General features: G+C 35.8%; 1 protein-coding gene across 2 annotated transcripts in view; it reads left to right on the forward strand.

Annotated features, from left to right (window-relative positions):
- LOC139147116 (AKT-interacting protein-like) overlaps positions 1–15,334 on the forward strand; it is a 37,703-nt gene that overhangs the window by 11,518 nt on the left and 10,851 nt on the right. Inside the window, exons 1-2 of one of the 2 annotated variants that reach the window (XM_070718018.1) lie at positions 6,594–6,770; positions 14,650–14,855. In XM_070718018.1, the coding sequence (XP_070574119.1) occupies positions 6,699–6,770; positions 14,650–14,855 (278 nt within the window). In that variant the 5' untranslated portion in view covers positions 6,594–6,698. Of the gene's footprint in view, positions 1–6,593; positions 6,771–14,649; positions 14,856–15,334 lie in introns of those variants that run through there. The other variant, XM_070718019.1, reaches the window with a different exon arrangement.

Genomic DNA, 15,334 nt, shown 5'->3' on the forward strand with positions numbered 1-15,334 from the left:
CCTCAATGTTCTCCCCAGGCCGTTTAACAGGATCGGCCCCGATCCTTTATTTTTTTTGCCCGATCCTCTTTCATATCCGCCGATACTCTTTAGTAAATGTGGTTGAAGACCTATTGTTTCTCAGCGGCGATTTTGTCACGCTTTTATTTCAGCGACCTTTTAGTGTGAAACGGCCGTAGTGCCGATGAACATTCGCTAAGACTTCAATTTAAAAAGCTTGAAATGTGTTAAGCTGCCGACCGTACCGTACAGACACCGTCCATTTCATACAACGGACACGGTACAAGGCTTGGTCATGGAGGTAGGAAAATGCAACACCATGGCTCGGTGTTGCATTTTTGCCAGCGGGCACTCAGTCAAAGCATGGAGAAACTTTCTTTTTTCATGGTCAAAGCATCTATACTATAGGCGACTACCATTGCCGCCAATGTCTCGTACTTGTAAGGATCCGAAGGTCAGGAAAAGTGATTTCAATCAGATGTGGCTAAAATCGTACGATTGGTTGACACAAATATCAGATGCAAAAAAGTATGGTACTTCGCGTGTTCAGGTCGTTGCGTATCCGAGCCGAGTTAGCCATTTTGAGATCCGTGTACGTCCACATGACATTGAAGCAATGTGTGTCACTTCCTGTCATGCATTCGTAACTTGCATGCGATTCACTCGATTGACTTTGAGAAGCAGTTGCGTTTGATCAAGTTTCAAAATCCATGACCGTTTTAAAATATTAAAGGCACAATGAAATGAAGTAAAAAGAAACTGCACGAGCTAAAATCATCATTCGTTTGATCATCCGAATACAACAGCTATGTACATACCAGCGTAAAGTTGGCGTCATACTCATACTCATCCTCAGCCTCAGAGGTCACGCGAAAATGAGGATGAGGATGACGCTACAGCGTCAGCTTCACCGGCGTCAGATCCGATTATTCCCGAATGCATCTGATGGAATAGTAAGTGTAAAAATGACTTTAAAAATGTGCTCCAAGTTTCATGTCGCTGTAAATGTTAATCAAAACACAGTTGGGTTCGTATTTCATAATATTTAGTAAACTCTCTGCTTCTCACGATGTAGTTACAACGTAACATTCTTAGCCTTAATTTCAATTTAAAATTCAAAGGTGGCATTGACTTTTCAGGCCTCAAGTCATAGTTCTACAATTTAATTGTTTTACATATCCTCTGAATAATTAGGGCTTTTATATCGCCTCTCATAGTGGCGATTTTTACAAATTTCGGACCATGTATACCGTTTTGTACCAATTTTGGAAATCTTAACGCAAGAGTTGAGAGGATACCAACAAACATATCCACGGATCCATGGACTGAAAATTACGAACATTTCCAAAAAACTAGCCTGTATGAGATATAATAATGATTAAAAATTACCTGCGAACCAGTTTTACTATTCAAAAGAAAGTTGAGAAAGAATGGAGTTGTTATTTTCCTAAGTTATGGGCGAATTTTATCATTTATCCGTCATCGTGTAGCGTAACTTCGGCAATCTTCGGATACGACGCTGAAGCTGGCGCTGAGCAGCGTCATTTTCAGCGTCAGCTAGAAAGGTCACCTGAGGCTGAGGATGAGATGAGGATGACGCCAACTTTACGCTGGTTCTACATAGGGTTCTGTACTGTATAGTTCAAAGGTCGCATGTGATCGAGATTAAGAGCGCCAGCGTGCTCCACACAAACATGCATGGCAGCCTACGCCGCGCAGTTGTCAAAGTTTTGTACGTTTGCCGAACTATGAGTCGATGAAATTTCAAATCTTTCTCTTGGAAATACCTGGTATCATTTTTTTTCGGGCCTCTCTTTATTATGAATAGAGTTTTAAAGTCAACGTATGTTTCTCTGCAGGCATGCTCCGCTGACTCCGCATTGTAACTTTAATCACAGTGCAAATATTCAGTCCCGTATCAACTTGTCATGGACGCCGCACGTAAAAAAAGACGTTCATGGCTTTACCAATCGGGCTACAGACAATCATATAGTAACAGAGGATCATATGAAAACGTGCCACCATTTGCCACCGATTATTTCAAACACTGATCACTTCTCATGTTGGCCTACTTTTGAATTTTCATGTTGGTATTGTACAATATATTTACTAAATTGTGCATTGTTTGTATTAGTTCAATGTTTTTTTTTCACTTTTGATGTTTTATTATTTATTTAATGTAAATAAAAAGGATTTAAATTTAAAAATAAATTGTATAGCTTGCCATTTATCACTGCTGAATGGAGAAAATTTTGAAAATATTAAAAATGTCAGAAGTATATCACTGGAATGCCTTGTGAATAGCCCTGGTGATATGTAAATTATATGCAAATATTATGCAAATAAATATGCTAATTAGCCGCCCGCCTTTAATTTTCATTTGTGGAGAACACTGTGGTATATAGGGATAACTTTTAATATACAATTTTTTTTGACAAAATGTCATGTGACCTTGGTGACCTTTGACCTCAAATTTACATATTTGTCCATAACTCAGTAACCACAAGTGATACACCCTTCATGTATGGTATGATGGGACACTTTATGACGCCACATATTGTACCTCATTAATTATGCACATATCTAATTTTGAGCGAGCCAATAGAGCTAGAGGTCTGATTTTTGGTGTATAGGGATAACTTAGCAATACAATTTTTTTTCAAAATGTCACGTGACCTTGATGACCTTAGACCTTGATTATACATATATATGCATAACTCAGTAACCACAAGTTCTATAAGCTTCAATTTTGATAGGATATTAGACCTTCAGATTTCACATCTCGTACCTCATTTATTATGCACATATGTATTTCTTGGCTGGCCAACACAGCTAGAGGTCTGATCTTTTTTCCCGATTTAGAACCATAACTTAGACATGCCTCTTGTTATAAATTGGGAAAAATGACATAAACCTATGTGCCCATAGATGTGAACTTAAACACTCCAGCGATACTTTTTAATGACCACATTTCCCTGCCCCATCAAGACTAATACTCCTTTTACAAGTGGGGACTATGTCATTGACAATGACTTGTCCATAGAAGTGCTGCTGAGTTTTCAAAAGTTAAAATGACATAACAACTGCATGCAATTTAAAGGAACATCATATATGTTGCATGTTACACTGACAGTAAATGAAATGACCTACAGTAAAACCCAGACTGGTTCAAGATGCAATGCAAAATCTTAGACACACTAAGTGCTCAGTAGATTTGGACTTTTCTTAAAAGTGACAAGAGTAATTTATCAGTACGTTCAAATAGCAATACACATTCCCAACAGAGTGTCTTGAATGTTTTCATTTTTGGTGAAGTTTAGAGCCAAAAAAAGAGCCATGATGGCAAATTGAAATGTCTATGCTAGTAATTGCTGACATCTTGAAGAGAAGTCTTTATTTAGAGCATAGTGTTACTTATATGTCATCTCTGGAGCAATAATTTACCCTAGCTGATGACAGAGTCTTCATCAATGTACATAGGAAACAGGGAACAAGAAGCAAGAATGTGGAATGACTATTGTTTAGTAATTGTTTTGCCTGTAACTCTACATGCCAATTGCATAATGGTCACAGCTATAGGTACAAAGACTTCTAAAGATAGGTCAATGTGTATAGTCAAAACTATTGTCTGCTGCTCACCATATTGAAATATTTCAAATTGCTGTGACAATGGGCCATTGTAATTTGTCAAAGTGTGCAAATACACAATTGCATCCATTTAAATGGAAAAAAATAATGTTGAATGGTTTGCCCGGGTTGATGTTTTCATGTCAGGCAATCAGTGATTATTATATTATGTTTATGAAATATATTTTGTTTTGAAGTGAAAAGCTTGTAGCATTGTGATACGACAGCATAATTTCATTTGATGGTAAAGTCTTACTTGACATTGATAGCAACGTGTAAATCAATATTCTATCTGTAGCAAGCCACATGTTGAGAACAAGTCACATGATAAGAAACTAGAGTTCAGAAGGCTAGTGCCCTCAGGCTCTAAAAAAGTGATGGCATAGGGAATTTTTTCATGAAAAGAAAAGTAATGCACAGCTTTTTGGCATTAAAGCCATTGTTATCATGTAATAGATTTCAATCAAATCACTTGTACTGTCTCTCTGCATAGCCAATGTATATATCTAAACCAAACTTCAAGATTCCAGTAAATTGACTGTTTGGTACAGACAGATATTTTGGAACACCTGATAATTTATTTCCACAAATGTTGCTTTATCATTACAGTGATTCTAAATAATAATGGTGAGCATGAATATTCATGTATTATCTATAGTTATTTAATGAATGAATTTAGTACCAAACCATGGCTTTCATTCATGAAAACTGTAAGATATTACCAAAGTGGAGCCTTGGATCAATCATAAAAACTTATTGACAAATCCTATTAAAACATATTTATGCCAAAAACAAAATTATGTTTTGTAATAGGAACAAAACAGTAATTAATTGATTGCAATTTGATGGCAGCCAGCTAAAAAGTATGAATTTTTGGTATTTATTGACACAATGTTGCTGTTGTGAAATCACCAAGAGGAACAATAGCAATGGAATTGTGTACTTTCAATTTTCTGTCATTCTCTTCACTGTTGCTCCGTTATTCAATGTTAGATTATAATCCCAGGCCCTCTGTCCATCACGGCTAGGTTAATTCTGATACAAGTCATCCAGGAGTGAAAATACAGTGGAGGAAATTGATTATTGTTGCAATTGCCAGAACAGCCAGTGATGTCACCAGTTTCTGTGTGTAGTTCAAAGGTCATTGCGACTTGCTGTACCAAGAGACAATACTGTACCTTTACTGCCTATGGAATGTAATTTCATAAAATTACAGTGGAAGATTAATGTGCACTGTTCTGCCTAGTCATTGTTGCTGATTGTTAGCATTGTCATTCATTCACATTCACAATATTTGTTCTTCCAACAGAGCTGTATTTACATTGTCCCCATGAGTCCTATTCATCCATACCGGTACTAGTGATGACAAGAACTGTGCTGTGAATTCCCTCTGCAATTCTGACTTTGTGATGTGACATCTCTCTTTGTGTTGGATAGGCATCAAAGCAAACGGTTTTGTGCAAATTGTGTTGGTCTCACATGACATGCCTACCATGTACATCTATAGCATGCTAAACTAAGGAAGATTTCAATATGAAAATTTAAGGACATAATTTACACTATTGTAATATACCACTGACAAATTTGAAGTGAAAAACATTGATTAAATTTCGGAATACCCAGTACCTAGATTATTGAATACAGTAGGTCTCTCTCTACAGAAAGATCTGGCTCACATTTGAAAAATCAGAAAACATTTCACCAGTATTATCACTGATTCTGTATAAATATTAATCTTGCATATCATGGCTTGAAATAAACAGTAGTCCCTTGCCCAAGGACAACCAAACCTTGACTTGAGACTACTTATTTCTGGTACACCACTTATTCGTGTGTGTCATAGAATGAAAATGCAATATCCAGATGAATAGGCAGTGTTTAGATGAATGGGGAGTGTTGGCTCCAAGCTAATTTGTACATTTTGAAATCAATGGTCAGTGATAATGGCTAAACCTGGTGAAATTCCAACAATAATGAGAAATTGATAAATTGATCATCAACTGTAATTTATTCATGCTAAAACTTCTTTGGCCATTCAGGATGATAAAAAAGATTTAAGATATTTGTCTTGTATTTATTTGCCTACATTGTTTGATTAGCCTATATTAAAAGAATTTTGATTATTTTGTGGTATACTTTATACAGCATTTCAGCTAGAAAGTGCTGTCATGAGCTGTCACTATATTGCTTGGCTTACTAGCTGAACATACATGTATGAATTTAATCTGTTTGTCAAATTTTCAGACCCAGTGACATATAATTTAAAACACGCCATATGGCTGGGTAAAAGCAGTCTACAAGATAATTTCCCAGGACTACTAATTTTAGGAAATGAGGTTGTCCATTCATTCTGCCATGTGAAAAAGTTAATTTTGAACCATAAAACCCATCACTGAAAGACACTGTGGAGAAACTTCAGGCCATCCTTTGCAATTAAAAAATGAATGTTACATATTTTTACCACAAGTACGAAAAAATCAAATTAAGGATTCCTCTTTGTATAAATTGTATCTGATCAATCCAACCACCCTGTAATTTCATCAGGCGTAATTATTTAATATCTATTTTTAAATAGTCATGCAGATATGGTAGCACAAACATGCTGTAGACTTTAATTGTAACTTCCCTGGACAGTCAACCAGGCTTTTGTTGTAGGCCTTTGTTGTCGTTAGATATGAAAAGAATGGAAATATAAAAAGAATTGGAAAGTAAAAGTAATGGAAAGTATCCCAGCATGCAAATATGAGTTTATGGATGTCGTCAAGGCTTAACATTTTAAAGATTCTTTTTACATTGTGTAGTCGACACTTTGATTAATAGCATCTGTTCTAACAATAAAAATCATTAATAGAAAGTACAGACAATTGAATTTGCATGATCTAGGAAGCAATAATTACTTTTTGTTTTGTCACTCTGGATAATGGAATCTTCCACAATACCATGGCAACTAGGCATTCATTTGCATCATCATACCTTGTGTGACCTCCGTGCTGTCATGGTGTAGAGCATGTTACAGGACTGAAATGTTTGGAGAAATTGTGGTGGATTGAGTTTTGATAGCTGTACAACTGATGGCTTTCTTTGATGGTTCATCTGTCAAATTTGATAGTGAGGACTTTCTGCTTTATGGATTTTATGGAACAGTAAGTCACTGCCCTCAGTTGCTAGTTCTCATACTCACAGCGTAGCCTTGTGCATGCATAATGGCGCTGGCCAATGTCTTTTGAAATCTACAATCACTTCACAGCCAGTGTGATTGTTTTTGTCCTTGTCAGCTCAGTGAATTCAGTGTGACTGTAGATTTCATCTGAGGTTCATTTACTGACTTTTTCGTAGAATTAGAGCCATTTCTGAAAACTGAGGCTAGTGCCTTTGTTCTATTCTAGAAAGATGACACTGACATGCTATCTAAACTGTATGTTTTCTGTTTCTGCTGGTACTCTATGCTAGTGAAGGTGTGTCTTCTACAATAGACACTGCTCTACTCTCAATGAATATAAACCAAACTCTGCGTAATGTGTTTGTATTTCACTCAGAGAATACTACAGCTTTCAAAATGTTATACACGGATTAAAACTGTTGAAATAATGTAGACAAAAATTGGTTTGATACCATTTGACAGCTATGCACTCAACATTGTAGTGCATTTCTTTAAAAATGAAATCATAAAAATACTTGTAAAAAAATCATGAACTCTCCCTTGATAACAGTGTAACTTGTTCTATCACAAATAGCATACATCCCCGGCTGTGTTCTGAATACAACAAAAATAGCTGGTATTATTATTCAAAACAGTTGTGATAAATATAGCATCCTTGTACATCTTCTTACATTGTAATTATCAGTCAATAGTAAATAATATTGAATGATTGAGAGAGATGTACATGCCTCCATACCACATTTCTTATTTTCACTATTTTCGTTGTTTATTTATTATTTATACATTAGAGTATCTACCATGTTGATTACCCTAATTATAGTCATAAACAAAGCTGACAAAGAAAGCAGTAATATAATAGTTACTGATCAGAAGTACATATCACCTGTGATGAACTGACAGCCACTGTGACAAGCTGTAAATCTTGTGTGAGGTCATGCATGGTTTTGTGAACATTCTGAAACTTTTGTATTTTACACTATACCTAAACACAAAATGATATCATCTTGTTCCTTTGATAAAACTACTATGTTCAACTTTAAACGTTTTGAACTTTGGCCAGCATTTCAAATTTTCCTTAACATTGTGCACATGCTTAAATTATTATGCTAGTGACCTTTTCATGTGTAGAAAAATCTCTCAACAATTTGGTAACTTTAAAATTTGTATACTGAATTTTAGAAAGGGAAAAATCAAAATTGCCCATTGACTATGTGCATCATATATGCATTTCTGTTGATTGAACACAGCTTACAGGATAACAATTTCCAGTTTAAATATGAAGAGACAGTTTTCAAGATTCATTGCTTCAGGTAAAAGATAAAAGCAAAGACAGACAGAATTTACACAGATAACTACAGTCTCAGATATTAAATCTCTCAATGGCAAAACAATACTCACTATAAAAAGCTGTGTATCAGAAAGAAGGATAACTTTTTATGACCAGTTGAAAACATCCAAGGTACATGTACATGTAAACATTATATACACCAAGGATACTGTCTGTCAATGTGCCCAGGCATTGAATTGCTATGCCTATACCTTTTCTTGAAACGGGTTGCATACAATAGGCCATATTTTATGACTCCTGAATGACCTTACATCCTAAAACTAGTATTTAGTATTCAAATTCAGCATTTAGGCAAGACAAAATGAATCATTTTTGCTTGAGAGTGCATATGAATGGCAATAGTGCATAGTGGTAGGGTTATACAGAGTGTTTACTCAAACCAATGGATTCATTACAATGAAAACATCAAGATGTAAGGTAACACAGTCATAAAAATGGTCAATTGTGCTTTACCCTCCAGTGATGGCACAAAGCAAAGTAAACAAATGTGTGCATACAGTTATTTAGAAATTTTACATGGATACAACTACGTGTAGCTATACTATGTACATGTATTCATAGCCATCATTACAAACAGTGAAGATAGAGAAGTTGTAGCCATTTCATGGCTATCGATATAAACATTGACCGTTCAGCAACAGGAATTGTGACACACTTGCAATCATAATCATAGAATCTGTAGATACAATTGTTCCAGTGATGATTGTCATGAGTATTGTTCTCAAATAGTATACGATTCAAAGCTGCACTGCTTTGTGTGGTGTTTGTTGTCAACTAATTTGTCTGTCTCCATGGATTACCATGGTAATCTGACACACGCGGCTCAGCAGGTTTTTGAAATCGATATGGCCCATATCTTGTCTCCTAAACTTCAGCATTTTGCAAAAGTTGGCCACAGGTGGCGCAATCCCAACTAAATTCATCTTTATAGGGCCATCCAATGGGTAGGCATGAAAAGACAAGTTTTATGGTAAAGTGAAAATGTTATTTGTTTGCATGGTAATGGGGCCATAAGTGTGATGATAAAAATACATTAATTTGCTCTTTGTTGTGGTGATGTTTGAGTGTTCATAGCCTCTTGTCTGTCTTGATATGTAATGTAATAAAAGCAAATGAGATTCACAGAATGACTATTGTAATTGAAATAACAGGCAATACAATGTCAGTAAATCTCAACTGCCACTTTGCTTAGCTTTTATGACTGTATTAAAATCAATAAAACTTTTTCAGAGTAAACATCTCTGTTGTACATAGTAAAGGTTTACTGTTTCTTAGATCTGGTAACACAGACTAAAGTAGACAAACTTCCATAAAGTATAGTAACAATGTATTGTCATGATGTTTTCACTTGTGTATTGATTCCATAGAGATATCAAATTTCCATCCTCTCTGTTATGATATGTGATAGTGTATGAGGGTTGTACAATATGCTGTTTACAATACTGGCCTTCAGAGCCATAGTCTCAATTAAAAATTACATTTAGACTGAGAGATTGGATGTTATATCAAAGACAGGCATTGGCACAGGTTATGACAGAAAACCGTAATGGACTGAATGGCCTAGTCTTTGATCAACACAATACAATGTTGTACCTTTTGTTAAGAATTAAACAAAACCATAAAAACAGAATGAATGAACCAATCATCCAAGGAGGATTGAATGCATTATACCTAATGAAAATCAATCTAAGATTTGTATAGTTCATGTTTTTGTAAATCATACAATCAATGTACTATGTAAATTCTGAAATGCATATTTTTAAATGTCTAAATGCAATGATTACAAACTGTTAAAATTCAGTAGAGAAGTGAAATTTGATATTTAGCTAAAATTCAGTTTTGCATACATGGTCAGTAAATGGTATAAGTGAAATCTTTATTATGAATGTATCCTTCATGTATAGTCTAGAATGATAGCAATACAAAGATGACTCAGAATTTGGTACCAACACACTGGAAATTGAGTCAGTTGTACATGTATATTGAAATAGTCAAGTGAAATTAGCAATGTTTATGCATAAGGAACACATTCTGAAAACCCCAGTACATTTTGGCCAAGTGTTCAGATTTAAAAAGGTCAAAGAAAATGAATTTTGTACAACAAAAGCATTTGTATCACAAGCAGTATTATAATTCCTGGCTTTACAAGCTGCAGGTTAGCTTCAGAAATATTGGACTGCATGAAGCAAAGCTTCTTATTGTGCATGCTTCAAAAGAAGCGGGACTTTGAAACTGATAGTAGGGTTGCACATCTGTCAGCCAATGAATGACTGTTTAATTTGAGATGACCGGTATTGGTTTCATGTGTGGAATTTGAACGGCTTGAATTACCTCTAGGGCAAATATTACGTGAAACATGTCAACAAGAGGCAGTATCTCCTCCTGATGTTTCTACTTTTCAAATTTCTGTACTGACATCATATTTTGGAGATGGGACTTAGTTGTACAACCCAGGTAAAGGTACATGTATCATTGATTTTACTGAGTGCATGATTGGAATTTTCTCCATCTTTGTGATGACAGTCTTTTGGTGTACCACAGCCATGAAATGTAATGATGTCTGCCGATTACATTACATACATATACAGATGGCATTTGAAATATTATGTTTTGAGAGGCCACGCATGGTAGCATTCAAAGAGTGTATTTTACACACAATATTCCCTTCTTTTTTCTATTATCAGGACCAAAACTGTCTTTGTGAAGTTTGTCTTTACTTTAGAGTTATGATGGTCTAAAGCTCACTATCGTTATGTGATAATGTACATGTATATACTAACAGTATACTGATTTCTAAACCATACCGCTTTCCACTTTTTGCTGATATTAGATACAATGCCCAAATAATTTACCAAATTATTGTCCTTTATAGAAGGCAAATTTCTTCATCGATGGTAACCTTGGTATATGGATTTGATAATACATGTAGTGTAATATTCAATAAGAATCAATGCATAGTTTTCACTCTGCTGTGTCAGTGTCCTGGTAATTATAGTATTGGTAGTTGGATTGGTTATTATTGCAGCTGCAAAATAAATCAACACGCACTGAGAGGCAGTGAGGAAGATTACTTTGTTCTCACTGACATGTACATGTCATCTGCTCAGCTGCATATAAAGGGGAGAACCATTTGATTTTTGGGGGGGGGTATGGAGGAAATGGGTATGGGAGCAAATTTTTTTTTCCTGTCACAGTGACAGCAATTTTTTTTTTCTACTGTCAGAGCTGCATCAATTTTTTTTTTCCAAATGGAGTAGCAATGTAAATTTTTTTTTCTTTGTCATCAAGTTTGTGATGCGTTGTATGTAAGGGAGCCGTCATTATTTACGGCCTGAAACTCAGAAATTTCAAGTGACACCCCCCCCCACCCCCCCCACCCCCCCGTCAACCATGATGAATTTGAGTAACTCCCCTCTCTAACTCTGAAATTTTGACTGATCCCCCACTTAGAAAAGTTAAATACAAATACATGTATTTGTAAAATTTACAAATACAGCAACAGTAAAGACCTTTGAAATCCTGATGTACTCTGGTAGACTATCATCAGTTATCTCATGATGGTTCAAAAAAGGTGAACCCATCAAAATGAAATTGCAAGTCACAATAAAATAAAGATATAAAAGCTCACGCAGTATCTAACCATATAGTATATTGTTAATTTGGATGGGTATTATGACAGGATTTTTACTAGGATATCTGACCGGGCAGAATTTGAAAGTACAGGGGAGAACACGTACGTGAGAGGCTTAGGGGGAAAGTGTCACAGGGGCTTTCCCCTATCTTGCATGGAAAGTTTAAGATATTGATGTGTGCAATGGTGCAGTCTGGTGCGATCTGAGAGGTGTTTTTTAATTTTTTTTTACTAAGTGAAACTGTTAGAACACCCCAAGGGGGAGAGCAGGAGAGGGGGTTTCCCCCTCTCGTATTGGAAATTTTGGGAAATTGATGTGTTTAATGGTGCAATCTGAGAGGAGTTTCAGGTTATTTTGCATTTGGTAAAACTGTTTGAAAATGACATTGAACACTGCAATATTTTTTTACATTTTATGCATGATCAGTGTTTGTGTCACAATATTCAACAACCAAACAATGACAATACAATTTGTGAAAAACAGTTCTGTTTGCCAGAGACTGAAGATAAATAAATATACAGGAACGGAAAATCTGTGACCTTCTTGTGTCATTTCTCCAGCTGCCAGCTTCTAGTGAAAAGCATGAATATGGTATGTTTAACTGTCAAAATGGTCATTGAACTGAGGTAAATGAAAACATGTTTCTGTGATAATAAAGGATGAATTCACAACAGTTCAGTTTTGTCCTAGATCCTGTGAAAATTTTGAGAAATTGATGTGCTACAGTGCAGTGTAGTGCAATCAGATAGGTATTTTAAATTTGTCTTTTACCAGTAACACTGTTAGAAGAGCCAAGGGGGGGGGGGGGGGAGCAGAACGAGAGGGGGTGCCCCCCTCTCGCATTGAAAATTTGAGAAATGGATGAGTGCAATGGTGCAATCTGAGATGTGTTTCAATTTATTTCGCCAAAAAAATTGAGTAACCCTGTCCCCCTTCTTCCTGTCCACATTTTGAGTAACGCCCCCTGAAGTTTTCAATTTTTTTAGTGACCCTCTCCCTTGTATTTCATTACATTTGTTGTTCCTCAATATTTCATTGTCAACTTGTACATCTTCCTAATATATTTATATTGAGAGAATAATATATTGATTTTAACACTAGTTTATTGACTCCTGTCTTGTGTTTTAAAATTTTCACAATTTACAGAAGTCAAAAAGTCCCCTTTAGATAGTGCCTATGCCATTGAGATATTGCAACAGAAATCCTGAAATATGATTTCTTGGGTCAGAAAGGGAAGGAAAATATTGAGTGCACTGAGGTGTAAGTAGACCTATGTAGTGCATGCTTATATCATAAGTGCTGGGAAAAAACATAAGAATTGCTTGTGGTAAAAACATTTGCGCCGCCTATGGCGGCGCGCCGGCAAGGAATACAGTCTGTATGACAATTTTTTTTTTCTCAGGCCATGGCAGGATCAATTTTTTTTTTTCTTCTATCTCACCTGGCGACAAATTTTTTTTTCTCAAAATCCTCCATACCCCCCCCCCCCAGAAATCAATGGTGTTCCCCTAAGGTCTCTGCATGTACTACACAGATATACACAGATAACTTCCATGGAACACTGAGGATCTGTGTGAAGTTCATGAATGTGGGTTGCATTTTACAAGCATAGATGGAACTTACTTTTGTCACAGAGCAAGTAGAAAAGTCACTGGCCCATATAAAGTACATGTACATAATCATCAATAATACCTATAATAATAGGGTATTATAGACTGTATGTGCCTATCAGTTTACAACATCCATGTGTTCTGTTGACTACATTGCAATATTTATCATTTGCAAAGCCAATGTCCCAGACAGATCTTTGATAAGAATCAAAGTGGATTTATACTCTGTGCTGACCAAACACTTGAAATAGATACACGTACATGTATGTTGGCTTTACAACCTTTATGTTGATACTAGTGTGGTGTGTTCATAATTATTATCAGTGCCTACACATATTTTCTATCAGAGTAGGAGTTTATTTAAACAGGGTTTGTACGGTCCTGGAAAACCCTGGAATTTTATTTTAGCCCTGGAAAACCCTGAAAAACCCTGGAAAAATGTGATTTAGCCCTGGAAAACCCTGTAAAATGAAGATACTTGAGACTGATGTAGTTGAACTTGACAAATCTGATAATAAATATTCAGAGAAAGCTGAATCTACAGGGAAATGTCTTTTGTCGCAAAGTTAAATAGTCTCAGAAGGAGTGCAAATTCTGAGACTGCAAAAGAGAAAAACAAACTGAAATACAATCAGTAGCTATACAGTTAGAAGAAAAAGCTCAGGAATTAAAGCAGTAGATAGGTACTTTGTGTCGATAGAAGTCGAGTATAAATTTGTTCCCATGGTCAAGAGCCCTGGAAAATTACTTGATTTTAGTTGAAATAGCCCTGGAAAACTGGTAAAAAAACCCTGGAAAGCCCTGGAATTTTATTTGTCCCAAGGTGTACGAACCCTGTTAAATGTGCTCATTGGTGTTTGCTGACAGTTTTGAAAGGATTGCGCCCTTGAGCAAGGCACTTTACTCCTCAGTGCTCCATTGGGGGCTAGTGGGTTATGCATACCTCATTCTGTAATTGGGCTAACGCCTGTTGGATGATGGACTGAATAAAAAAAAAGGATTCTTAGCAAGATTCACACCCTTTAACTACATTGATGATACTTCAACTGTCAAATTAGATGTTTAATAATATTTACACTCAGCAGGATGAAAATGACATTTGTATCTACTTGAAAAAAAGGTTAGATATCAAATATTTCCAGGTTATTGAAAATCAAATTTGATGTATACTTAAAACAAACCCTTCTAAAAATGTGGACAATATCTACATGTATGCATTTCAAAGTATCTACAATTTTGATGTTCAATTTGTATATATAATTTTGTGTTTAGATTGCTGATGGTGCACAGATACCACCTGGCAATCGTCCAATGGTAAGACAGCCAAGTGGAAAGAAACAGCTGCCTGCAGTACCTGATGCAGAAGCCCAATACAACTCACAGAAAATGATTGAAAAAAGACAGATTGCAGCAGATCTGCTCAATGGAGCTACCTCTTATGGACCATTTTTCCTAGAATATTCACTGCTTGCAGAGTAGTAAGTTTACATTCTTACCTCTAATATAGGCTCTACTGGTATACATGTGTACATGTATTCGCTATAGTACGCCCGTCATTTCTCTTTAGCTATTTCTATACTTTATGCTTTTTTATTTGTTAAAAGGTAATTCCATGGTCATAAGTGAGAAATCTTTATCTCTCTGCAGCTGAAATGCATACACATTTCCTTTAATTAACAATGTGTGTATTTGATGTGTTAGTTTCATACATCAGACACACACCCAAACAGACACACAGACACACACATGACAGTTACCAGCCAGAGAACAGCATGTTAGAGTTACATTCAGCGTTGTCAATGTATTTTCTCTTGCTTGAAGTCAACAGCTAAGTTGCTATCTGTACTGAGTTACTGTATATATGTACTAACAGCAAATTTATGCAGTGAAACATTTATCCAAAGAAACCTGAAAATTGGCAATTTAGACAATATCCGTTGTACGGAAGTTGTATTAG

This window comes from Ptychodera flava, chromosome 13, assembly GCF_041260155.1.
Source record: "Ptychodera flava strain L36383 chromosome 13, AS_Pfla_20210202, whole genome shotgun sequence".
NCBI classification, from domain to species: domain Eukaryota; kingdom Metazoa; phylum Hemichordata; class Enteropneusta; family Ptychoderidae; genus Ptychodera; species Ptychodera flava.